Below are 27971 nucleotides of genomic sequence, written 5' to 3' on the forward strand. Positions count from 1 at the left end.
AAGGACAGGAACAGGCAGAGATTTACCTAATCTAATGTGTATTTTATGGCATTTCCCTGACAATCTCACAAAACCCTAAGGCTAGGACTACACAGCATCATGCGACATTCATGTCACATTATTTTAGAATTATAGTCAAAGGTGTAGCACTGCAACAGTTACACAAAAATCCACTTGGATGTAATTTTTTGCGAGTGGCGTGTTGCAGTGAGACACCATTGACCATTATAAAAAAATGTTACATGACTTTTCTGCAACAAATGTCGTGTAGCCCTAGCTAATTCATTAAATGCAATTTAATATTTTAATACTCCCCTCCCGCTCCAATTCCAATCAGATGTAAGTGGTTTTTTTCCTGCCATATATTACTCATAGGGTCCATTCACACGTCAGTGTGTGTTTTGCGGATCCACAAAACACTGACATTGGTGATGTGCGGTCTGCATTTTGCAGACCGCACATCTCCGGCACTTAATGGAAAATGCCTATTCTTGTCCGCAACTGCGGACAAGAATAGGACAGGTTCTATTTTATTTGGTATCGGAATTGCGGATCCGGGCAGCACATCGTGCTGCCCCATAGAAATGAATGGGTCCGCAATTCCGTTCCGCAAAATGCGGAACAAAATTGCGGACCTGTGAATGGACCCTAAAATGAGAAATTTTACAAACAAAAAATACTGCTGACAAAGAAAACACCAAGACCGAACACAAGTAATGATTTTTCTCAGAACAGCTAAGAACTCTAAAAATTTTACAGATTTCATTTTTTTTAGGGGAGTCCATATGCAAAATATATTTACAAAAATGCATAAAATCATATTTAAAAAAAAAAAAAAAAAAACACATTAAAAGCCATTAAAAGTAGAGGCTGAAGAATCAGTGTTTGCAAATAATGACCAGAGATCGTGTCTTTGAAGTGACTGCTCCTTCATGTCCTCTGTACATTTAAGATCCTCTGCAGAGCAACAGGAGAATCCGAAAAACTCTGTCTGCAGGTCACTGCTCTGAAATAAACATTCAAGTCTTTCTTTGGATAAGCTGATGTCACAATCCTCCAGTGGGACAGACACCTTACAGGGAAGCTCCTCCGGCTTCTTCCGCTCCAATTGTTTTACTTTTCTGTGCAATTTAGTGGGTGCCGAGCTTTGAGGTAGGTGGCAACATGTATCTGACTGCCCCAAAGGACAACTCTTTTCCAAATCCTCGCTAGGTCCAGTTTTCACCATTGGTGGCGCTGCAGACACGCTATTAGCCTCCACCAAGGAGTCGTCCATTTTTAGTCTTTTACTCGGGCAGCAGTTTGCAGGCTCAGCCACACAGTGTTGCTCATTGTCAGCAGTTTCAGACAGTTCCACTTCTATTAATGTTTTAAAGTCACCCTCCTTTGGACTCAAGTCTTTTGGGACACTATATTGTGATCTGGTGAAATGTTCATAGGCTCAGGCGATTTGGGTGGGGGACACACTCATATGCGTGGGTGTAATGACTTGTGAGCTGAGCGGCTTGGAGAAGGAGTCTGTCACGCAGGTAATGCTGCACATAGACTGAGGAGGGCAGGGAGTGGTAAACATTGGTTCTGAATAACAAACCAGATTATTGACCAGAGAACAGGCGGCATCCGGGGGTTTTGTGGACTCTGTTTCTTGCACCACACCAGACTTCAGGTTGTGGACAGTAGAGGGGTTGGTAGGAACATGGTTAATCTGCGGCGGGAATTCTTTCTCCTCCTGTTTTACTGCAGCCGGAATAAATAATCCAGACCTGTAGAGAAAACCACGAGAAAAGGATACAGTTCAGAAGAATACACTTATATAAATCTACGTACAATTGGTAGAGTAGTTTTACCAAGGAGTTTCCCCATCATAGTAAGTGGGGGCACATCACTTGATTTGCAAGGTTCCTCCCGTCTGGCCCACCACTGTTCCTTAGTTTCCCTGCACAGCCATGATTAATGATATTTGTGCCCTACTGTACACAAGGCAGAGGGGAGAGGCTCCTCCTGCAGCCAGTTGTCATACAGACACAGGACAGTGAGGAGGAGGATTGGTCGGGGGTATTACCATGGCTGGGCTCCTGGAACACACAAAAAAAATAAAAAATGTCTTTCCGCATTTCTTAGTCCTAACTGTAATATGTAATTATATAGGAACAGAGTTAAGGTGATCAAGGGGAAGAAGAGCTGTTCTTTGTATGAACTCTATGTTCAATGCAACTATACAAGTTGAGCCAGTCCAGCAGTTACAGACTAGATTGTTGCGCTTCACCAGGGAATCCGATCAAACCCCTTCTTTCTGAGCCACGAACAAAGTTGACAATACACTCCGGCCAATTCCAGTGTTACAGGGGTTGTCATACTGATGATACAGTCGCTTGAAATGAGACGGAGCAGTTGTAGTTACACTGCTTGCCGCTGCAATATCAACAGCATGCAGATAAACAGTGAAGAGAATACAGATCTCTCAGGAGCGCAGCGGTCTCTTCAAATAGCTGATCGGCGGTGGTGCCGGGAATCAGACTCCGCTGATCTGAGATTGATGACCTTTTGTGAGGATAGGTCATCAATATAGGAAAAATCAGAAAACCCCTTTAAAGCACCTCATCTCCGCAATAAAATTGAACACACCATTGTTTAAGTGGTCTTCCACATCTGCTTTTAGAGCTTTCCTTTCTTCTGATCCTTCATAAGAACAGAAAAATGAAAAATAATCTGTCTTATTTAGCGCAGCAGTGGTGGTCAGTTTTGTGAGACATCAGTTATTTTGGATGGGAGGAAAATGTCCTCTCCCATCCAAAATAACTGATGTCTGACGAAACTGATGCTCAAAATAAGATGAATTTTTTCTTTCTTTCATTTTTCTGTTCGATCAGAAGGAAAGAAAGCTAAACAAAGATGAGAAAGAGCCATACAGGCGTTTCTTCATATTCACAAACAGCAATAAATTTGATGCACGTTACAATCAATTCCATTCTTAAAGGGGTTCTGCACTTTCATTTAACTGATGATCTATCCAGAGGATAGATCATCAGCTTCTGATCGGCGGAGGCCCGACACCCGGGACCCCCGACTTCTCACTATTTACCGCCGGGCCGCCTGCCCACTGACGTCACGACTAGTATCAACTAGCGTGGGCGGGGCTAAGCTGTGTTCACTTGAATGGAGCTTAGCCCCGCCCACGCTAGTTGATACTAGTCGTCGTGACGTCAGTGGGCGGACGGCCCGGCGGTAAACAGTGAGAAGGCCGCGGCGCTGCTGGAGCGCCGCTGCCTTCTCAAACAGCTGATCGGCGGGGGTCCCGGGTGTCGGACCCCCGCCGATCAGAAGCTGATGATCTATCCAGAGGATAGATCATCAGTTAAATGAAAGTGCAGAAACCCCTTTAACTCAGCCTCCAACATCTCTGTTTCAGGGTTGCTTAACCCACAGAGCAGGGTACCTTTATATTGCTTTCCTGTGAAATCAGAGATTATTCCCCTTGAAGAAGCCAGATTAAGAGAGAAACTAAAGTCAGTGATTGAGGCAGAGTTCCAAAAGATTATTATTTTTGTAATTACGTTTCAATTTTATTGCAGCTTGAGAGAATTAATCCCTTTGCAGAGCTTTTCAACCAGTTGGGGGCTGATTGCACTTGTCCCACTTGTTTGTCTCAATTGTTACCTTTTATTGTGGTGCTTACGGTAATACTGGAATAAGCCGGCGTGATTTATCAACTTTGCTCATTAATCAGAAAGATTCCTGGCCGATTTGTACCCAGATATTCGGTGATCAGAAATGTTTTATTTAAATGTACCGACTTTGGAGGGATTGTCTTTATTTGCTGCTTCAGGGTGTTGGACAGACTGAGCACTGCACACCATTTATATACAGTCCAGCAAGTGGCTGCCAGTGGGTCTGGATTCAGAAAACATGGCAGCTACTGCAGAGGAAAAGTAATTGTATATATACTACTACTCAGCTGAAGACAACCCCTCACAATACAACCAAAGGACCCACAGCAAAAACATTTGTTAACCCAACTATACGGATTCCTCTACTATGCATATGTAAAAAAAAAAAAAAAAAAATTTATAACAAAAATATCAAGCAGATTTTGGCATAATTAAATAGTTAAAACAAAAATACCCTTGTGCCTCGTGTCTACATTTCGACCAGTCGACAAAGTCGAACTCGAATAACGTAATAAGATTATCCACATCTTGATAGTGGGGGCCCTGAGCGTAGTTCTTGTGCTGTGGACTCAGAAGGTGCTGCAAAAATATGGAGAGAAAAGTGTTTAGGATGACACGTCTTCTAGAGCAGTTTCACTCAATTTAAAAGGGATTGTCCCATCTCAACCTGAGCTGAGCAGACCTTTAACTAGTTCCCATTCACTACAAAGGGACTCGCAGTAAGGCTAGGGCTACACGACAACTGAGCCCTAACATGTGTTGCACGACATTTTGTAATGCTAGTCTATGGCGTAGCACTACGGCTGCGACGCAACAGTCGCACAAAAATCCAAAAGTGGTTATAATGCACAGAAATAGTTAAACATTACATATGTTTGTTTCAAAAAAATAAAAAAAAAAAGCAAACATTTCATGTGAAAATACCCATTAAAATCTTCATATTGAATAAACTGTGGTACATCAGAAGAAAGTACTTACAGCTTCCAGGTCATCATATTTCTGAAGGCAGCATTCACAGTATCCACGTTTTTTCTGCTCCTTCAATTTATTGTGAGAAATGTTTCCTTCTTCTTGCCCATGCCAAGTCTTATTTAAGCTAGAAAGAAAATACAAATGAAACATTTCATAACAGAAGACTTGCAAATTAGCTCTCCTCCAGAAAGAAATACATTGTTTCTATTGGTGGAGGCCAATCCGTTACAATTACAACATGACTAAAGGGTCATTAAAAGGTTTGAAGGGTGGCCACCTCCAATACGTGGCACTAGAGCAGGGGTGCACAACCCGCATGCGGCCCCCAGAACTGCTCATCGTGCGATCAGCTGTGTTCCTGCCGGCAGCACCGCACGACCATGGCTGACAGCTTCTGCACTGTAGAAGGAGCAGGTTGGGCCCCCGCTGGAAGTGATAGTGAGGAAGGCGAGGAGAAGGCAGAAGCACTTTATCAGCGCTTCTGCCTTCTCCTCAGATAGATGAGCGGCTTGTGGCAGAGGAGAGCAGAGCTGCAGGGTCAGGAAACCCTGATCAGCTCTGCCTTCTACAGACCCCCACAGGAGGCTGGTATCCCCTGTAACTGGGGCTCATTTGAATGCCCCAGTTACAGTGGAAATAGTAAAAAAAAAAAAAAAAAAAAAAAAAGAAGTTTTGTTTCACAAAAGGTCTTTCAGTAACCTCTTGGGGACAAATTATGTGGGGAAAAAAAAAAAAAAAAAAAAAAAAAAACACAAAAATGAAAAAGTGCAAAATAAAAAAAAGTGTTCAGTCTTATGACCTCTTGGAGGACATAACATGTAGCAGAAATATATAAAAAATTAAGTTCAAAAAAGATTAAAAACTTCATAAAAACACCCACACCAACCAAAAAAGTCACCCTTACCGCCCCATTCACATAAAACTATACATATTAACCAAGGGTTAACCAATGAGCTGCTTCCCCACTAGTAAGTTAAAGTGCTTACTGGTTATGGCATGGCCCCTATAACTGGGGGCAGGATGTGGTAATAACCAGCGAGAGCCGGCCTCTGCAGTGAAGGAAAGTGCTTACTGGTTATGGCAGGGCCCCTATAACTGGGGCAGGAGGCGGTAATAATTAGTGAGCGCCGTCCTCTGCAGTGAAGGAAAACGCTTATTTATGAATAGGAGGCAGGATGGAAGAAGTGTCGCCACTTTTCCAGTATTTTTTTTTTTTTAACCTGAAACAAAAAGGTTCATACTTACCTGCTCCCCGCCGCTCCTGTCTTCTGCTCTGCTCCCATCTTCTGGTCCCCGAGCTGTTTACAGCTGTCAGTGCATGGCCACATGTACCTCTCCAGCCAATAACTTGCATTAGCAGTGACATGCTGCTTGTGGCCACATAACCACTGAAGCCAGTCATTGGCTGGAGAGGTGCATGTGACCATAGCCATGCACTGACAGGTGTAAACAGCGCGGAGAGCGGAAGATGGGGGCAGTGCGGCAGGAAGCAGGCAAGTATAACTTCAGTTTCAGGGGCTATGCTGCAGCACGATATTCGGGACAATTACTGGGGGGGGAAAAAAAAAAAAGTGTTCATAGGAGTGCCCATATCTTATATCTGCCCGGTATAATCGTGCAGCTGATCAGTTGATAAACAAGGAATCGTTTGTTTGTCGGCTGATTTGCATATTTTATCTGGATGAAAGGTTTACAATTATCGGCAGCACATCTCACCGTGCAATCAGGGATGGGCTACCGATAATCAATACAACTAAATGAAGGCGGAATGACTGTGGTAGCGATCATTCCTCCCCAATCGCTTTGCATGGCTTGTGTAACAGGCTGATGCAAATGAGCACCGATTGACATGTTTTTTTTATTTTCGGCCCCTTGAAATAGAGCGATGTAACAATGCGGCCCTCAGACCAAAAAAGGTTGTGCACCCCTGGCGTAGAGAAACAATGTATTGCCTACTGAAGGAAAACTACATTTTCATACCTTTCTTACCAGAGAGCATAGCCTGACCTAATGTTGGGCGACATACCGGTATCCACGATATATCAAGATAGCAAAAAAGGCAATCCGTTATGTATTCCGTCATGGAATTGCGTTAAGGGCCGTGGTAACGTAAGCCATAACGCAATTCAGTAAATACCACAACACGATCCTGCACACAAACTTCAAAATATGAAATTCGCTCATCCCCAATTGTGACATATATAGTTATTGCGATAAATTTCTTAATGTAGTTATCGTGGGAATATTTTTAATATTGCTCAAACGCTAGCCTGACCTCTCCACATCAGCTGGCGTCTTCAGAAAGTGGAACAAACAGTACCTTTCTAGAGCTATAATAAAAGCCTCCAGTATTAGAGAAATATGGTGGTTCCCTTCCTAAAACAGCACCACATCTGTCCAGAAGTTGTGCCCATTATTGCCTCTCAGACCTGTTCATTTCAAGCTGAGCTAAGCTTTGGCTCCAAAAACTGCAAGTGTGATTCTAGCCTGGTGCTCAACTCATTCAGCTCTCAACCAGGAGAATCCCTTTAAAGAGGTTTGGGGGGTGGGAGAACAGTCCATAGGAGTCCACAACGGGGATGAGCTTCTTCCTAGAATCACCTAAAATGCTAGGAAGGCTCGTCCCTTTCGCGTCCTGCTATTGGCTGCTGCTGCGCGCCCCCCCCCCCCCGGAATATCCACAAGACAAATGATCTACACACACAAAAACTGGAACAAACTTACAACATGAACTGATTTTCTGCAGATTTAAAAAGGTCTGCACCATAGGTCAATTCCCATAATGAAAATTTCTTCAGTGTGTGGATGAGACTGACATTTATTTTTCCTGTTCCTTTTACCGACATACATATATAGCAGAAAGGGGAGTTTCTTTGTACTGAGCAAACACTATTGAAACAACTAACTCACTTTTGCTTGGTTTCTGTCCTCTTTTTGAGCAGCAGCAGGTTTCTTATCCGCAGGACGGCAATTCTTAGAGGCGGGAGATTGAAATGATCGGAATAAGGGTAACACCAGATAGAGGGGTCTGTACTGGCTGTAAAAGATTGTTATATTCCATTATTATAACTGTGGCATAGAGTATGGGCATTAGATCTGTGGAATATAACAGCAACCTATTCCACCAGCAAAACACACAATTACTGAAAATGTATTGAGAATGCAGAGTACACAAGGAGAACCATGCTCAAAGACTGGGCATAAATACCATCACAAGTGGCATAGAGTATGGACATACCGACACATGGAGTAACTACCGTTTTTTGGCGGACCCATCGAAATTAATGGTAAAAAAAAAAATAAAAAAAAAGAAGGTTTGTGTGCATGAGCCCTTACAATAAATCAAGCCTGCTGCAGCCTATCCATTCAGCCACACATCAGTACAGTCTGTTCACACATGAAACGTGACTTCCATTATAAATGTAAACTACAGCACACAGTCAAATTAACTGCATGTCCAACAGATCCCACCGACTTATATTGGGGTCTGCCAGGACTGGAAATGCGACACAACCCAACTGCCAGGACTGCCGAAAGATGCAGCAGAGTGAACATAGCCTATAACGTTGCAAATTAGTGTAATGAATACAAATACAACCTCTAAAGTACAATGGCATGGCAGGCACTGCCTCCACAGGCACACACTCTTCAGAAAACCTTTATAATCTTACAGATGTCTGTGCACAATAAGAACACCCACCAGCTGCTGTCTTCCACCTTGATGAATGGAATCTTCAGTTTCTGTGCTACAAAACAAAAAACTAAATTCAGTCTCAGTTGCCCTGCAATATTATAAAAAGATAGATCTATATAGAAAATGTAAAAATAAAAATAAAAAACAAACACTGACCCTTTACTTTCCGTCGTGCTGGGCGTTTCGCCTGTTCAAAAGAAATATTGGATATTGTAAATTTTATCTACATGAAAAGTGTTTCTATTTCGGAAAAAATAAATCCACATTCTTTGAAAAACAAAGGGTGAAATCTGGATTAACATCTGAAACAAAATATCACAGAGGCATTATTCACATTTATGTCAGGGCTGCCATTATAGCTGCAACCTTCACAAAATGGATCTACTGTGTAACAGATCCCACGAACTATGGATCCTGCAAGTTTCTATCCTTGCTGTCAAAAACCAACAGAAACACCATAATTGTGTGTAAGTGTAGTGTAAGTAATACGAGCAGTGTTTTCACCTGTCCTGCCATTACATCATATTTTTGTATAGATCACAAAAACAAAGCATATATGCCATTTACGTAGTTAAAAAAAATAATAATAATCTAGTGAAGTTAAAATTTGCTTAACTTGTGGATTTGGCTCCACCTGGTGGTCAAAGTGTATAGCAATTATCAGATATAATGAATATAGAGATAATGAGAGTTGGTGGTCAGGCATGCAGTCACGCTTCCTCACTGCCAGATCACAGCAGCAAATAGAAATAGCTTTCTGAAGGGACGAGAAACATTTTTGTTAGCTCCTCTGGAGTGAGCACAAGGCAGAAAGCAATTTCTAATGGCTGTACTAAACAGGGTCACTCTGCAGAGATCCGACTGTGGGGAAAGTGACAGAGCATGTGTGACCAGCTGTACTCAGCAGATGGAGGGAGGCTATACACTCTGATCATCAGACGGTGCCATACTATGTAAAGAAATGTCATAATTCTTCAATGGACTTTTTTTTTTTTTAAATGACCAAGCCCTGTACATGTGCGGGGCTTTACAGGAGGACATGCCTATTTTAATTAGCTTCATGCATTCCCCATGTAAGAACAATTCTAGAGCATCTATACTTATGGCTGTATGTTGTGCCATTCCTTTATTAGGATACTTTCACACTGCCGTTTCTGGGTCCGCCTGTGAGATCCGTTCAGGGCTCTCACAAGCAGCCCATAATGGATCAGTTTAACCCCAATGCATTCTGAATGGATAATGATCCGTTCAGAATGCATCAGTTTGGCTCCGTTCCGCTCTGGAGGCGGACACCAAAATGAGGATGGATCCGTTTTCACTGACAATATGGTACAACTAAAAACGGATCCATCCCCCATTGACTTTCAATGTAAGTCAGGACGGACCCGGACTTTTTTTTTTAAAGAATAATACAAAAGGATACAAGCATTTGCATTATCGGCGGGTATCCATCTGGGCAGATACAAGACGGATCCGCACTGAACGCAGGTGTGAAAGTAGCCTTATTTGCACTATAAGTTATGAATGAATTGCTAATAGCCTTCAGTAAGGGTACAGAGGGGAGGTGACCAGTTGGGAGGGTGTACCATACTGAAGGCTAATAGCAATTCATTCATAACTTATGGTAGAAATAAAAGAATGGCACAACAGAGACTAGGCATGTCAGGAGAAAGGTCCTCTTTAAAAAGGAGTTTTCTGGTTTCTGATATTGATGACCTATCAATATCAGAACAGCAGGGTCAACTTGGAACAGCTTTTTCTGGAACTCCCATAGAGGTGAATGAAGAGGAGGCTGTGCTTGCGCAGTATCATCTCTCCATTCACTTCTTTGGGAGCTCTGGAAAAAGCATTGAGCGAGATTGGTCGGCTCTTTGCAGAGCTCCCACAGAAGTGAATGTAGAGTACAACACGCATGCGCCCTCCTTCGCTCTGGGGGCCCCAATTCTAGAGATGGGTGCAAGTTCCAGAGGTGGAAACCACACCTACCTGACATTGGAGGCATATCCTAGAAACAGAAAGAAATAAGCATTAAAATGATCTACTTACTACAGTCTTTGTAGGAGCATCTGCTTGTTCCGGTTGCTTCCCCTGTTGCAAAGATCTCTTCTTTTGATCTATATAGATTTTTGCTTCTACAAAAAAAAAAACAAAAAAAAACACACACCACATAGAATAGGTTAGGGGAAACTCGAATTCATAAAGCTACGGTCAGAGGTTATAAATATATAATAGCGCAGCACACTGCACTATTTTGTCTGGCAAAATGCCAGAAACCTGACAGACCCCATTTTAGCCAAGAGAGTGTTGGGCACCAGTGGTGTCTTGTCATGTGATGGGTCCAGTTTTACCATGTTTTTTCTGCTCCTTGAAGAAAGGGGTGGAGGAACATCAATGCAGATGTGAACTAGGCCTTAGGCTACATTTACATGTCTGATTATGAGCCAAAACCAAGTACAGGTAAAAATCTTTCCGTTACACCTTATCCCTGTGTAGGCTCCACCTTGGGTGCTGGCTCACAATCACCGATGGAATTCACCGACATGTGAACTAGGCCTAAAGCTTCCTTTATGGGAACCGACAATCTGAGCAATTATGAGGAACATTGTGGTGGACACAAATTGTTTCTGAGCAGCAAATTGTCCTGTGTAGAAAGCTGCTGCCAAGAAACAATGATTCTCCTTGGGGATGAGCGATCACAGCAGCATGTAAAATGCAGCTCTCACCTTCTCTGACAAGCAGGCAATTATCAGGAACCAACAGTTCATTCCTGAGAATTGGCTGCCAGGTTGGGTCACTAAATGGGCCTTATAGGAGGTATCCCATTAAGACAACTTCTCTCCTATCCACAGGAGATCTGTCTGGTTTGGACCCCCATGTTAATGGATCGGCAGTCAGGCATGCTCATTGCTGCTCCATTCTGTGCTACCAGAGATAGCAAAGTACAAGCACTTGGCCCTCTCCTGCAGTCCTATAGAGTTGAATGGAGTGGCATGCATGTCTACAAATCTATCCTCCAGTCAGTCATACAGGAATGAATGTCCCTTACCATCCAAGTGTAAAATACGAACTCCCCAGTTCAATGCATTGGCCAGAATGCTGTTTTTTGGAAGAATTTCCTGTTAAGGCAAAAAAAATAAAAATAAAATGTTAAATTACGGTTAGCTCTGGAGGATAAACTTTCAGCCACTGACAAGACGTGTACAAATAAATATTTCTTCACATGGGCCAAGAATCAAGAAATACTATAAAAAATAAATAAAAGGCTTATGTTTCCTGACTCACCTGTTCCTTTATCACTTTTTTAAGCAAAGACTTCCCTCTGCTTACATCTTCCTGTAAAAAGAATGCCATCAGAAGATCAATAGAAATAATCAGCTATTTACAAACCTCTGACAGCCATTTTTTGAGAAAGGACTAATTTTCTATATACAATAGGGATCGACCGATATAGATTTTTTAGGGCAGATACCGATAATTTGTGAACTTTCAGGCCGATAGCCGATAATTTATACCGATATTCTGGGAATTTTAATTTAAAAAAAAAAAATAAAATTCCCTCAAATCTGCTGAAAATTAATGTTTATTGTTAATGTGTAGTTTTTTTTTATAAATCTTTCTTTTTCATTTATACTTAATATTTTGGTGTTTTATTTTTGTAACTTTTTTTATTTTTTTTTACTAACTTTTAGCCCCCTTAGGGACTAGAACCCTTGTCCTATTCACCCTGATAGAGATCTATCAGGGTGAATAGGAGCTCTCACTGTCCCTGCTGCTCTGTGCACACAGCAGCATGGAGCTTACCATGGCAGCCAGGGCTTCAATAGCGTCCTGGCTGCCATGGTAACCGATCGGCAGGGGAGAGGGGATCCTGTGGAGGGGCGCACTGCGCCACCAATATTTTTAATACTGGGGTGGGGGGCGCACTGCGCCACCAATGCTTAATACTGGGGGGGCTTGGGGGGGAGGGGTGGCGCCACCAATGTCTAATACTGGGGTTGGGGGGGGGGGGGCGGAACTGCACCACCAATGTCTAATACTTGGCTAGGGGGGGGGGGGGGGGGGGCGCACTGCGCCACTAATGAAGCTTAATCTCTCATTTATTCATATACAGGAGGCGGGAGCTGGCTGCAGAATCACATAGCCGGCTCCCGACCTCTATGAGCGGTAGCTGCGATCCGCGGCACCTGAGGGGTTAACCGAGGATAGCAGCTACCGCTCATAGAGGTCGGGAGCCGGCTATGCGATTCTGCAGCCAGCTCCCGCGCCTCCTGTATATGAATAAATAAGAGATTAAGCTTCATTGGTGGCGCAGTGGCCACAGCCCCTCCCCTTCTCTTCTCCTCCCTCCTCTAAGGGGAACACTGAGAGCGCTGTCAGCAGCGCGATCTGTGTTCCCCATACGATATCGGAATATCGGCAAAATAGATGCCGATACCGATAGAGTTCAAAATCCTCAATATCGGCCGATAATATCGGTAAATCCGATAATCGGTCGATCCCTAATAGGAAGAACTTGATAGGAAATTTGCTTTGGCCTAGGGACCTTCAGAAGGCTCCCAGCTGTCATAGCAACCAAATCGCTCCAGCGATCCTTCCGTGGAGGAGCCATTTGGTAGGGAGTAGCCTGCGCCAGGTAAACGACTCCTCAAATGCAGAGATCAAGTCACAGACATCGCAGACAGGGGTCTGCTGTATAATACAGCAGTCACCAGCTGGTTATGTCTCCAGCTCAGCTCCTGAGCAGGCACCATGTTGAAAAAACCCTGACTTCCGCCATACCATACACATGTACGGTGAATGTCACTAACAGGTTAAAAGAAACAGTTGAGGTACAAGCTTTAAAAATGTATACAACACCTTTTAAATGTGAAAAAATAAAAGCTATGGAACAGATTGTACTACAATTACTTTGTTACATTGTTTGCAGACGTGTTCATCACATGGTACAACAAATAACCAGAGCTGACCTACAAATCACTTACCTTTTCCGGTTTCTTCCTAGAGCCCCCATCCTGGACATGTCCTCTATAAGCACTTGGCCTAGCAGAACTACTTCCTGAGGCAGGTTCGGGACTTGGCAAGGAACACTGATACCGCAATGACTTTGTACACTTCGCTTCCTTTTTACTGGTGATTAAAAAACTTATTTCTTTACTAAGAAATCCTTCAACGGTCTAAAATAAAAAGAACACCAAAAAACAATGAGCTTTAGTTAGACTTCAGGACTGTTCACACTGCAGTTTTCTTCTCTCTGTGTACAACCTGCTCCAAACAAACATGTCCGTACGCTTTCACTGCCAGGCAGGAAGCCAAAAGGGGATCATTTTGCCTCCGCTTGGCATAATACCCTATGGTTGACAGATTCCACAGCATGGCACCAGTCACAGGTCATCGTTCTCACTTGATCTTCCCCGAGCAAACTCACTACTTGCTGTCAACTGGCGACTATAGAACTGGTGTCATCCGTTCTTTGGTCAAGTGACTGGTTTCACTTAACAGCGTAACATACCTGAGGAGCAATTGTACTCCAGATCTGCAGGTACATGCAGCCGGAAGGAACCACAGCAGCGAGTCCACCACACTGCACTCAGCTCCTTCTAGCCCTAGAGCAGCAGAAGAGTCAGCATAGCTCATTTAATGTTTAATGTGCAGGGCCAAGTCCAGCAGGAAGCACCATGGCCATAGTGAAAACCTTGGAGGTGGCTCAGGCTGCATGTCTGCCCGGTGAATGCTCCAGCCATAACTGTACATCAGTGCTCCAGACTAAAAAAAATAATAATAAAAGAAATACACCTAGTAGCCATTGGCTCCTGAACTGAAAAATTTAGGAGCCAAATTTTTAGTCGCCAAATCAAAATTTTGGTACCGTGACAACGTTACGCCGATCAGATCGGCGTAGGGATGTTTCAATACCAAAATTTTGATTCGCTTTCGTCACCATAAAAAAGTACTGTGATACTCAAAAAAAAAAAAAAAAAAAAAAGCTGCGTGCATTTCTCATTTTATAAAAAGTTCAGCCCATATTAGAACAGTCCTATTCTATTTTTTGGGGTGACCAGGTGACAAAAAAAAAAAAAAAAGGCAAATCACATGTTTATTTATATGTCTGTTACGGCGCTCACCGCATAGAAGATATTTTTTTAAATAATTTAATAGTTTGGACTTTTCGGACGCAGCGCTATGTAATATGTTTATTTATTGTTTATATATTTTATATGTAAAATAGGGAAAGGGGGGGGGGATTTAAAACTTAATATTTTAAGGTACTTCACACTAGCGTTTTCCGATTCCGGCATAGAGTTCAGTCCTAGGGGCTCTATACCGGAAAAGAACTGATCAGGCATATCCCCATGCATTCTGAATGGAGAGCAATCTGTCCAGGATGCATCAGGAGATCTTCAGTTCAGTCATTTTGACTGATCAGGCAAAAGATAAAACCATAGCATGCTACGGTTTTATCTCCGGCGAAAAAAAACTAAAGACTTGCCTGAATGCCGGATCCGGCATTTTCCCCCATAGGAATGGGGGAATGCCGGATCCGTCCTTCCGTTCTGCGCATGCGCAGACCGGTAAAAAAAGGTGTAAAAAGATACAAGACGGAGCCGTCTGTCCGCATGACAAGCGGAGAAACAGATCCGTCCTTGCAATGCATTTGTGAGATGTATCGGCATCCGGATGCGTCTCACAAATGCTTAGTCACATCCAGATCGGCGGATCCGGCAGGCAGTTCTGACGACGGAACTGCCCGCCGGATCACACTGCCGCAAGTGTGAAAGTAGCCTAAGTGTTTTTTTTTTTACTTATTAGCCCCCTTAGGGGCTGGAACCCTTGTCCTATTCGCCCTTAGGCCCCTTTCACATGGGCGAGATTTCTGGGAGGGTGCAATGCGTGAGGTGAACGCATTGCACCCGCACTGATTCCGGACCCATTCACTTCTATGAGGCTGTGCACATGAGCAGTGTTTTTCACGCAACGCAGGCCCCATAGGGCTGCGTGAAAATCGCAAGAATATGCAAGCAAGTGATGATGCAGTGCGATTTTCACGCATGGTTGCTAGTATGAAAGTCTATTCACTGTATTATTTTCCCTTATAACATGGTAATAAGGGAAAATAGCATTCTTTAATACAGAATGCATAGTAGAAGGTCAATTGAGGGTTAAAAAAGAAAAAAATATGAACTCACCTCCTCCAATTGATCGCGTAGCTGCTGGTCTCCTGTTCTTTCTTCAGGACCTGTGGTGACATCACTGTGTTCATCACATGGTACATCACATGATCCATCACCATGGTAATGGACCATGTGATGAGCTCAGTGATGTCACCACAGGTCCTGAAGAAAGAACAGGAGACCGGCAGCTGCGCGATCAATTGGAGGAGGTGAGTTAATTTTTATTTTATTTTTAACCCTCTTTGACACTGCGCCATCAATGTTTATTATACTGGGGTGTTGGACGGGCACTGCGCCACCAATGTTTATAGGTTTATTATACTGGGGAGGGGCACTAAAAAGTCTTGTCGCCATTTGTAAATTCTAAGTCGCATTGGCAACCATTTTGGTAGTCATCTGGAGCCCTGTACATGGTCAGTTACATCACTGGAGCTTCCAGAGGAAGAGATATAAAGCAGCAGTGAGCTCTAGGTGCTGATGCCATGCTAAAAGGACCGTGATGCGCATGCTCCACAGCAAGCTGCACACATGGGTCTCCTCTGTTCGGGCTGCACGCTCCTTTATGGGAAGCACGTTTGTATAATGAGCCAAATATAGTCCATAGCACTATATTGGGTTGTCATATGGAAATTTTGAATGCAAACAGGCAGGGCCAGCAGAGAACGATTCCGTTCCCTGGCCCTGTCAATCACATGGCGGAGGGGGCGTCTTTAGGATCGGAGGATGCGGCTGCTACCAGCAAGTAGCCGTCCTACTTGCTGGTAGCAAGGTAATTTGCATATTTTTAACAAAATCTACAGGACCAAAATGATTAATTAGATCATGTAGCCATAAGTCGCAATGTAGGGTATAAGTAAGTATAAAAAAAAAAAAAAAAAAAAAAAAAAAAAAAAAAAAAAATTGAGTGGGGTGACAGAAGCCCTTTAACATACTGGTTTATTACAATCAAACTGAAAAATATATCTGATCCACTTCTGAGCTCAATATAAGAACTCTGCTTCCTAGCCTAGTAACATTGCAGGGATTACTGCAGATCGACCCTCCCCAGATAAGGTAATAAAGCACCGAAGAAAGATTCACTCATTTTGAAGGTTTTATAAAATCAGAGGTTTCTGAGGAAAGTGGAGGAAAAACTTCTTTTATATAAATGTATACGGAGGTAGAACCAGAACATAACACTAGGGATTTCACACTTACCCCTCCCAATTCCTTTATGTCTTTCTCCAGTTTCTCAGCTACCAGTCTGGAGGCAATGTCCAGGTAAAACACTCGACCGGCAAAAGGCTTGTGTGTCGGTGCTTTATCTGGAAGCTTTTTCGCTGTCGGCTGGCCCGGTTTCATCTTCACTCCTCTCCCTTGTGTTCCTGCTTCTATATCACATGGAAAAAGAAAGTCGGTTATTAAAGAATCACAGTGAACTAAAAAGGACAACTTATCACCTATCCACCTATCTCTGGAAGTCCCAGAGTCTAAATGGAGCAGCAGTGCACGTGCTCAATTGTTGCACCAGTGTTCTGGCCTCCACTGATCGGACACATCACGTATTCTGTGCGGTTTTGAGATCCGGCAGAAGATCTCAAAACCAGGCCAAATCAGGCTCCATGTAGGGCCATTGCATTGTGAGAGGAGTTGCTCCATTCAGAATGCCTTTTGCTCCGTCAGCACTCCATTTCGTAACCGGACACAAAACCACTGAAAGATTTCCGGTCTGCGAAACAGAACAAACTGGTTGCGGCACTAAAAACAATGCAAGTCAATGGTGACAGACGCATCCTGGGTGTAAATTAAAACGGAACCTTTTTGGTCACGTTTTGAGATCCTCTGCCAGATCTAAAAACTGGAAACAAAACCACAGATGTGAAACTAGCTTCAGAATGGCATTACAAAGTCTGTTGAGGGAAGGGAGAACTTGCTCTTATGAGGTCACTCAGCCTGGAAACCCCCTTCCTTCTACCTCTAAGTGTCTATCAAGAGGCACAGCCCTTTAATAAATATGGCGCATCAGACAGCAGTCCGTGCGCCAGAAATTCTAGTTCGGGAATGTTTGAGCTATAAATTTATGCCAGTTTCTGGTGTAAATTAGCAAATCTGACACCTGTTGAACCCCCTTCCCCAACGCCCACTTTTAAGTTGCAAATTTTACTTTGCACAATAATTTGTGACTTTTACACCAAAGTGGCATAAAATGAAAGTGTGCCCCAACGTGTATCTACTTTTATCCCGAGTAAAAGCGCCGCTCTTGTCCTTGTTTGTGCCTGTATTGTACTTTAGCACCATTCAAATGAATAATACTAAAGGGGTCGCCTGGTTTCCGATATTAATGATGACCTACCCTCAGGATAGGATGAGGGTCCGACGATCAGCTGTTTGAAGAGACCACGGCCCGCCACTGCAATGCTGACAGCAAGCAGATAAACAGTGAAGAGAACACAATGTTCACGAGTGCCGCGGTCTCTTCAAACAGCTGATCAGAGCCCTGCCAATCTGATAGGTCATCGATATCGGAAGCCGGACACTTGTGGATACATCCTATTTAAGACAGAGTTAGCAACATATAGCGCTCCCTTATAGAGTATGTGCCAAGTTTTAACAGGATGCACAGAAGCAGAGTAGAGCGCTCAGCAATCCAATACAGATAAATGGATCAAGAGCTCAACCACTGCTCCAGTCATACAAAGAATCCTCATTCCTATGAGCGGTGGAGGACACGATCAGAGGCTTATCCCCCATCCTGTGGATAGAAGATACATTTAAAACTACCCAAACCCCATTAACTCCAACTTTAAAGGGAACGTGTCATCAGAAAATTACCTACTGTTTAAATCACTTTTACTTTTAACATTTTGAAATAATCTTTGATATTATTCCATGTCACTTTGGCATGACAGTTTACTCATTCTAATCCCGCCTGTAAAGATACCACCTCTGTGTACAGATAAGACAGGATCCAACATTCAAAACAGGCGATTGTCAGAGCTTGTCTGTTCTTTCCTTGCACAATGACTAGGGATGAGCAAATTTCATATTTTGAAGTTTGTGTTGAACTGCAAAATCTATGGGCTGCAAAACGGATCCACCCAGTTTACGTTAGTCCTGAGGTCACAGAACATGCATAGAAAACTCTCCCCTAGAAGTCGATGAGGTAATGCAATTTTTTCTAATGCAGTGTAAATGCTATTAAAGGGGTTCTGCACTTTGTTTAAACTGCGTGTTCGCATGCGTTGCTCCGTTCCGTGGTCCTGCAAAAGAAATAATATAACCCGTCCTATTCTTATCCGTTTTGCGGACAAGAATAGGCAGCTATATTAATGGCTGTCCGCGCCATTCTGCAAATTGCAGAACGTACACGGACGCCATCCGTGTTTTGCAGATCCACAATTTGAGGACCAGTAAAACACACAACGGTTGTGTGCGTGAGGCCTAAAGCAGAGGTAACAATGCAGTAGCAGGGAGTAAGATCACTTGTACTCACTGCTCCTTTGCATCTTGGGTCCAATGTTCACAGCATTTGCTTTGGGTCCTGCGGGCGGCAACTAGAGCACATAAGACAATTTATCAGGTTTGCAACATAAAATATAATTCAGCAAATATTAAACAAAAATATAACAGTGCTGGCGATAGTTATATACGGCAGTGCTGCTACTTGCAGTATGCTCTGCCTCCTCACATAGGCGGTCCCATGCACGTATCGCGGCCTGCCCCATTAATGGGTCCGCAATCCAGAAGATACTGTGCGGGTCGGAGGCACGAATTGAAAGCACTCCATAGCGCTTCCGTGGGTTTTCTGTCAAAAAAGCAGTACATGTAAATCTAAGGGATGGTGGACCATTGGATGTAGATGGCAGACCCCGTTGAAGTCATGGCGGGCACACAGTTGCTGCCTTACAGTTATACATTCTGCACGGTACAACATTTACAGCAATCAGTACACGTTCCATCGCTCCCATTATCCATGCACACGTTATAATATGAAGGATTTTCCTACAGAAATCTGTCAATTGCAGAATAAAATGGCAGTACTGGGAACGTTCAGTCTGACAGCAGCAGCGGTAAAGTCTAGCTTCATCCTAAGGCCTCATGCACACGGCCGTTGTTTTGGTCAGCAGTTTTTGCGGCTTCGATTTGTACCCATTCCCTTCAATGGGGCCGCGAAAGATGCGGACAGTACAAATAAATATGTCCTATTCTTGCCCGTTTTTTAGACAAGAATAGGCATTTCTACAATGGGCCGCCCGTTCCGTAAATTGTGGAAGGGACAGGGGTGGTTTTGTGGACCGCAAAAAACAGAACGGTCGTGTGCATGAGGCCTAACAGTCAGCGCTGGCTGAAGAGCTCACCATCTCTCACACTGGCAGATATATCCGGCCTCATTCACACGACTGCGATCGGCCAGGGAAACACAAATTTCCCCTGACGCAAGTCAACAATTTATGATAAAGTCAGTTTTCATCTGATCGTGGGTCTGCTGTATGCACGATGACGTGAAGCGACTGTACGATAAATCACTGATACAGTCCGGCCGGGGGAGCTGCGGCCGACACACTGACCCCGTTTCCCCGGACTGACCCCGGTCATGTGTTTGAGCCCTTAGGCCTCATGCACACAACCGTATTTTGCACCCTTTAGGGGTATTGCACATGGATCCATTCTTTTTAATGGGTCCGCCAAAAGAAACAAAAAATAAAATAAGACAGCACATGAATAATCAAAATCAGATGGGGGGCACCAGACCTCTCCACAGATCATCTGTTAATGCAGCTGTCAAAGTCACCAGGTCGTGCTACATTTTTTCTGGACGAGTAAAAATACTCCTTACCATTTTTGAGGAGTATTTTCAGCCGATGAGAAGTACGAAAGTTACAGTAATTCAAATAGTTAATACGAAGGCCTACATAACATTAAGGCAGGCATGTCCAAACTGCGTCCCTCCAGCTGTTGCAAAACTACAACTCCCAGCATGCCTGGGTAGCTTACAGCTATTATGGCATGCTGGGAGTTGTAGTTTTGCAACAGCTTGAGGGCCGCAGTTTGGACATGCCTGCATTAAGGGGTTGCTATTTATGCAGGGAAACCATTACTAGTACTCTAGAACTGTTTACCATGCATAAATAGCAAATTTAGACAATTTTAAATTTAGCTGAGGTCACTGTTGCGCTGAGGTCACTGTTGCGCTGAGGGGGTCGGCACCACTGAGGTAACTGTTACAGTGATTTTATGAGGTTTAAAGGGTTTGTCCTGTTTTGGGGGTAACGTGGCTGATGGGGTTATAACTTATGAACAGACTGTGGCTGCTTCCTCCAATTACAGAGCAGGCGGTCTCCGGTTGCTATAGGTAACAGCTGTACTGTACTCCTCAGTCCTCATGACACACGCTGCCTGCACATTAGGAGCTGTACGCTACAGATAAGGGCGGGAAACTGAAACGTTGTCGGTGACACAACACTCACCATGCTGCCGGCCGTCACTTATGGGAAACCTGTGCGAAATGTGGCGTTACCGAAGAGTTACTACTAGCAGGGCTGGTCCCTGACAGGGCGCACACCGCGGACGAGCACCGCTATAGCTCACATATTCATATGCGTTCATAGCCGGATTAGGCTCATACAGCATGTGAGGCTGAACATGTTAAAACAAGGCGCTGCAGCAAGGCCACTTACCCCGCCAGTGACGACCGCGTGCGCCTCCTTCCTTACTTCAGAGCGGTGTGCCATAACCTCCGGCAGCCCGCTCAAACTGACCAATCACTAAGCTCCTTACTGTAAGGAGCTTTGTCATTGGTTGTTTCAGGCAGCAGCCACATCACTGCGCTGCCCTTGCCGTTCACAGCGCTCACTGCACGGACGAATGGCAGGGAAAAGTCTAAGGCGTAAAATGGCCTGAAAAGGCGTCTATGCGACCTTATGCTATTTATTGCGACCTCTGGTCACCACCGGTCCGGAGTCAGACCCAGTCAGCTCTGTCCTGTGACATGGAGGCTAGTCAGATGAATGGTTAGCCATGAAATACACGGATGGCTAAATTCTGATGTCCAGACGCCCTAATAGGGCGTACAGAGTGGGCTTCACCTCCTGAGGCATCAAAAGGGGTTGTGTCACTTCAGCAAATAATATTTATCATATAGAGAAAGTGAATACAAAGCATACTCTATATTGCCTCCTCCGCTGGATTTATTTTTCTATTGCATCATACACTGTTAGTTTCCATGGTTACAACCATCCTGCAATCCAGTGGTGGCCGTGAGAACGCATATAGGCTGCCTCTTTCCTATAGTGTGCAAGCATGGTCACTGCTGGATTGCAGGGTGGCCGTAACCATGGAAACGAGCCGTGTATAATGTGATGGAAAAATGAATCCAGCCAGCAAAGGAGGTAATATGGACAATCACAATGCATTACTAAGTGCCTTGTATTCACTTTCTCTACATGATAAATGCAATTTGCTGAAGCGAGACAATCCATTTTGTTGTGCATTTTTATACGTATACAATATTATCTAAATGTCAGTATAACCAAAATGGGAACGCTCATCTCATTGCCTTTAAGAATAAAATCAGCCTGAACCAAAGTTCTATTATGTGGCTGAGAAAGCCAAGATGAGTTCATGGCAAGTTATATTAGGCCTGCACAATATATCGCAATTAATCGCCATATCGCAATCGCCAATTGGCCGACCCAAAAATGCTGCAATTATATTACCATATTTTTCGCTTTATAAGACAAACTTTTTTCCCCCCCAAAAGTGGGGGGAAAATGGCAGTGCGCCTTATAAAGCGATGGTTGACTTTTTATGTGGTTGACACGGATGTATCGCCGGCCGCTATGCTGCACAGCGCGGCCGGCGATACATCAGTTACAGTGCGGGGAGGGAGGAGGGGCTGGAGGCAAGTCGTTATTTTAATGAACAAATGTTCTTTTATTTATTCTATTTTATTTATCTGTTCTGTGCAGCGCTATTAAGAAAATGGCAAGTTTTGTATTTTGTACTTTTGCAGTAATGCAAATATGTTATTTAATTTAGTAAAAGATGTTTTATTTTGAAAAACACTGCATTTCAGTTCTTGAGTTAAGCATAACTACATTTCAGCATTATCAGTAATTTGTGTGTGCTTTTGCCTTGAAAATCCAAGCAAATAGACCTCTAGCACAATTCCCTTAAAATATCGCATCGAGTTATCGCAATTTTTAGGGCCCTAATCGCAATCGCACAAAATTCCCATATTGTGCAGCCCTAGTTTATATAAAAATAATTGTGAACATAAACGGACATTGTATTTAAAAGTTATTGCTAAGGATACGGGTTTATCTATGGGGAGTACACCAGCCTCCTCAGACATGTCTGTCTGAAGGGAACAAGGTTGGTTCATGGATAAGCCATGACGTGATAAGAATTCATATCCTTGAGGCACACCTGCTATATGAGGTTCAATATATATAATTTTTTTAAATCTGTATGGTATATTTAGTTTATAACATTTTAATCAATAATACATATGTGTTATCTATGTGTAACAATGTATCGATATATATATACACACACACATGTTATACCATGTATTTATCATTTAGAAGGTATTGTAGAAGGTACAGAAACATTGAAGTAAGTTTATGTTAATTGGATTTCTGAGAAGAGTAAATATTATTTGAAAACAATAGTTATTCATGGATGTAGATAAGTGAAATGTACAAGTTCCGATGCCAAGCATCAAAGCCATTATATAAGATTTTCATCAAGTTAACACATATTTCAAAAGATAGGAGAAGACAGCCAACTCCAACAAGTCCAGGATATAGGTAATTAAAAGTGTCAGGAAAAGACCTTCCTCAATGATGTATATTAAAAAGGTTAAGGAGGTCATGTAAACGTATTAGATATTTAGTTTTAATGCTTAGAAGTTGTGATGTTCATCTGCAGTACCACAGTGCCATCTGGAGGCAGATGGACAATATTATATTATTTCTTCTATGCCATATTAGGAGTTAACATGACATCATTGTATTATTAGCATGTGAATACACCCACCTTACCCGATTGGGAATCCCTAATCTAAAGGGGATGATTCTTCAATAAGAGGGGGGGGGGGGGGGGGGAATTACTCGTGTACAGAGCATTAGGGGAGATCCATAGGCCATAGATCCATCCAAATGAAAACTTTACCAAAAGAAACTTGAATTCTTTTTTTGGATTATCAGGAAAGTTCTGGTGAACTGGTCCCATCTGAACTCTGTCTACCTTTGACCCGGCAACGTATATTTTGTTTACTACTCGTGATATTAATAAGATATTTATCTCGGTATATAGCCAAGAGTGCCCATACTGTGGGAAAATAAATATTATATATTTAATGGAAGGTCTGACATTATTTGAAAAGAGGACTAAAACCTTGGAAAGTTATTTTCCGTAGTCTGATTGCAGAGCTGAATATTTTATCATATTAATATCATATTTTTTATTTGAGTCAAGGGATAAGTTATTTTCCTGTATAATCTGCGTTTTATTGTTATAGCCTGTTTGATAAACAGAAGATCCTGAGTTTTTCTTGGTATATGAGTCTGTTTGTTAAAAATATGACACTGGTTCTCATAAATCAGTAAGTCACACTGTGCGGATCAGATAGGGGTGTGTTAGCACCACTGTGTGGTACATTTTGGGTATAATTTTGTAACTTCATCATTTGTTTTGCAATTGTATTGATTTTATATTCTTTGTTTTCATAATAAACGATTATATATTTTTGCATATACAATTGTCCCTGTGTTTCACTGCTTGCACAAAGCAAATTAAGATACTTGATTAGGCTACTTTCACACTTGCGTTCGGAGCGGATCCGTCTTGTGTCTGCACGTTCAGGTGTCCGCCTGCTGAGCGGAGGACAAACGGTGCCAGACTGATGCATTCTGAGCGGATCCGCATCCACTCAGAATGCATTAGGGCAGTACGGATGCGTTCGGGGCCGCTTGTGAGAGCCTTTAAACGGAACTCACAAGCGGAGCCCCGAACGCAAGTGTGAAAGTAGCCTAAGGCTACTTTCACACTTGCGGCAGGACGGATCCGACATGCTGTTCACCATGTCAGATCCGTCCTGCGGCTATTTCGCCGTGCCGCCGCTCCGTCCCCATTGACTATAATGGGGACGGAGCTCCGGCGCAGCACGGCGAAAGGCCGCCGGACTAAAATTACTGTTTTGGGACACAGGACTGACACTTTCATTTTTATAGTAAAATTACTGCATGTCAGGCTTTTTAGTTCGGCGGCTTTCGCCGTGCACAGCCGTGCTGCGCCGGAGCTCCGCCCCCATTATAGTCAATGGGGACGGAGCGGCGAAATAGCCGCTGGACGGATCCGACATGGTGAACAGCATGTCGGATCCGTCCTGCCGCAAGTGTGAAAGTAGCCTAAAAAGAACTTAGAGGCGTATTTATCTCCACCCGAAGGATATTATAATTTATATTTTTTTATCCTCTTTTATATGAAAATTCTTTTTATATAGAAGATATTACAATTTAACCCCTTCAATACATCTGCTGTACATGTACTGCATGTGTCTGCACTTTAAAGATGGCGCCTGTTCCAGCGTGGGCACCGTAGCCACAGACACCTGGAGCTCACGTTTGCAATAACTTTTTTTTATTATTGAAATAAACTTTATTAACCTTTAATTACTTTATTTCGCTCACTCAGGAACATGGCCTTCAGACCGCAGTGGTATACCTTGTATATCAGTACATTGTAACCTATCGCCGGCAGTCTATTAGACTGTGGCACACATTTTGGGTACGGCTGAATGGCGCGCGATATGTTAAAGTTTGTGGCTACGTGACGAATGTCACACGACATTTCATGTAATGCAAATAAATAAATCAATCCTACCAGGACTAATTTTTTTTGCAACTATTACATTGAAATACATTCCATGAAATTTTGTAACCTAACAGACCTATGTCTGGCCCCCAGCTTCCATGGCAAGTTAAGGGGCTGGCATCGGACGCATCTCCAATGGCGGCCGTTACAGTGGGCTCCCATAGTGATCCGGAGAGCAGCACTGCCAGCGCCAAGATTAACAGTACTGAACAGACTAGACAGCCTGCGCCGATACAGCGCTCTGGAAGTGTAGAAATACTCAAGACTCTTCCTTAAGGGGTCATCCAGGAACTGATAATGAGGGGGTCCGAGTCCTGATAGCCCTGCTTATATCAGCCATACACCAGATAATGGCTGTGCTTGGTATTGCAGCTCAGCCCCATTGACGATGAGGGGGGACTGATGTACAGTAACGTCACTGGCCTGCAGTGCTGATTGGCGGGGGTCCCGGACCTCCACCGATGACCTATCCAGAAGACAGGTCATCAATATAAGTTACTGGATAACCTCTTTGCCTGCACAGGCACCTATGACGCTTTGCGCAGGTGTTAATGCCACCTTCGGCCATACTCTCTTTAAATTGGCTCCATCACCCGGGCCAAACCTCCCCCACCAGACATATAGCCTGTTAGGGTTGCCGACGCCGATTACAACAATACCCGTCTAATGTCTGCCGGTGGTGGAGAAAAATGAACTTTTAGGATTATACAAATGAGCAGGTGGAGCACCAGGAGGCAGGCCTATGCAGGTGGAGCACCAGGAGGCAGGCCTATGCAGGTGGAGCACCAGGAGGCAGGCCTATGCAGGTGGAGCACCAGGAGGCAGGCCTATGCAGGTGGAGCACCAGGAGGCAGGCCTATGCAGGTGGAGCACCAGGAGGCAGGCCTATGCAGGTGGAGCACCAGGAGGCAGGCCTATGCAGGTGGAGCACCAGGAGGCAGGCCTATGCAGGTGGAGCACCACTCCAGCGACATCCACCTGCCGCGAGACTGACAGCACTAGTGTCCAAAACAGCACAACGTATCCGGTCTAAGGGCTCTTTCACACTTGCGTTCTTTTCTTCTGGCATAGAGTTCCGTCGTCGGGGCTCTATGCCGGAAGAATCCTGATCAGTTTTATCTCCATGCATTCTGAATGGAGAGAAACCGCAGCATGCTGTGCTTTTTGCTCCGGCCAAAAATCCTGAACACTTGCCGCAAGGCCGGATCCGGAATTAATGCCCATTGAAAGGCATTGATCCGGATCCGGCCTTAAGCTAAACGTCGTTTCGGCGCATTGCCGGATCCGACGTTTAGCTTTTTCTGAATGGTTACCATGGCTGCCGGGACGCTAAAGTCCTGGCAGCCATGGTAAAGTGTAGTGGGGAGCGGGGGAGCGGTATACTTACCGTCCGTGCGGCTCCCGGGGCACTCCAGAGTGACGTCAGGGCGCCCCACGGGCATGGATGACGTGATCGCATGGCACATCATCCATGCGCATGGGGCGCTCTGACGTCATTCTGGAGCGCCCCGGGAGCCGCGCGGACTGTAAGTATACTGCTCCCCCGCTCCTACTATGGCAACCAGGACTTCAATAGCGTCCTGGCTGCCATAGTAACACTGATCCAGCGTGTAATTCCGGCAAATGGAGTACACGCCGGATCCGGACAACGCAAGTGTGAAAGAGGCCTTATCCCAACGAGCAGAGACCTTGTGTGCACGTGCCGTTCCGGATACAAGTGCGGTCCAGCGCTGTCAGAGGGCACCATTATCGAGCACTAGGGGCGCCACTGGAGCGATGCTCGAACTGCATAACTGCGCCTCCTGCAGCTCAAAGACCTAATTCGCATAATTTGAAAAGCTCATTTCTCCGCAACGATACCACCGACAGCTGGACGCCAGTGGCCGGATATTGGTGACCTGTGGACATTGGGGCACACAGGACGCCGTGCCTGTAGCTCTGCTACATAAACAACATGTCTCCATTCACTGACAGAAAGCAGAGCTTCTGGCAAAGGGGAGCAAACCAAAAGGTTAAACATTTGATTGTATAGCAAAATTCATTGAAAGATGCAGAGTTGGTGCCGGTCACTGACTTCCTATAGGTCAGGGGCACAGTCAACCTCCGGCTGTGCTGGAAGTTGGAACTACAACCCCCAGCATGAACACTAGCTTTCCTGGGCTCAGAAGTCCCGTACAAGCGAATGAAGCATGCTGGGAGTCGTAGTGACCTGGGTAGGTTGTACTGTATCTACCAGCTGAAGCACAACTACAACTCCCAGCCGACACGTAAAAACCTATTGAGAGTGAAGTCTGCACTACAGGCTCCTGGGACTATAGCGCAGGCCTCGGCCGCGTCCTCCCCTCAGTGCTGCCCCCGGCTTCACTGAACCGTACTCACCGGGCGCCCGCTCCTCGCCACCGCCAGCCGGCTCTCCGGTTTCCCGGCGGGATCAGGCCGCTGCGCCAGCTCTTGTTATTTTCCGACGACTCCGGGATTTGATTTTTCCGCCGATTTCCCGCCTCTCCCCGAGACTCCGCCCCTTCGGCCTGAGTAAACGCAGCGCCGTGACGTCACGCGGTGACGCGGCAGATTCCACACAGCTCCTAGCGCTGAATTGCCCGCAAACCT

General features: G+C 44.3%; 1 protein-coding gene across 1 annotated transcript; it reads right to left on the reverse strand.

Moving 5' to 3' along the window:
- Positions 1-708: 708 nt before the first annotated feature.
- On the reverse strand, positions 709-27873 carry DBF4 (DBF4 zinc finger). Its single transcript, XM_044294388.1, is given in 14 exon segments — positions 709-1763; positions 4123-4247; positions 4647-4764; positions 7551-7573; positions 7575-7677; positions 8341-8386; positions 8491-8521; positions 10381-10466; positions 11381-11450; positions 11617-11667; positions 13317-13508; positions 16701-16873; positions 18976-19036; positions 27741-27873. Coding segments are annotated over 13 exon segments (1353 nt in total). The 5' UTR covers positions 18989-19036; positions 27741-27873; the 3' UTR covers positions 709-1441.
- Between the last annotated feature and the right edge of the window lie 98 nt (positions 27874-27971).

Source organism: Bufo gargarizans, chromosome 5 (genome assembly GCF_014858855.1).
Source record: "Bufo gargarizans isolate SCDJY-AF-19 chromosome 5, ASM1485885v1, whole genome shotgun sequence".
In the NCBI taxonomy this organism is placed as follows: domain Eukaryota; kingdom Metazoa; phylum Chordata; class Amphibia; order Anura; family Bufonidae; genus Bufo; species Bufo gargarizans.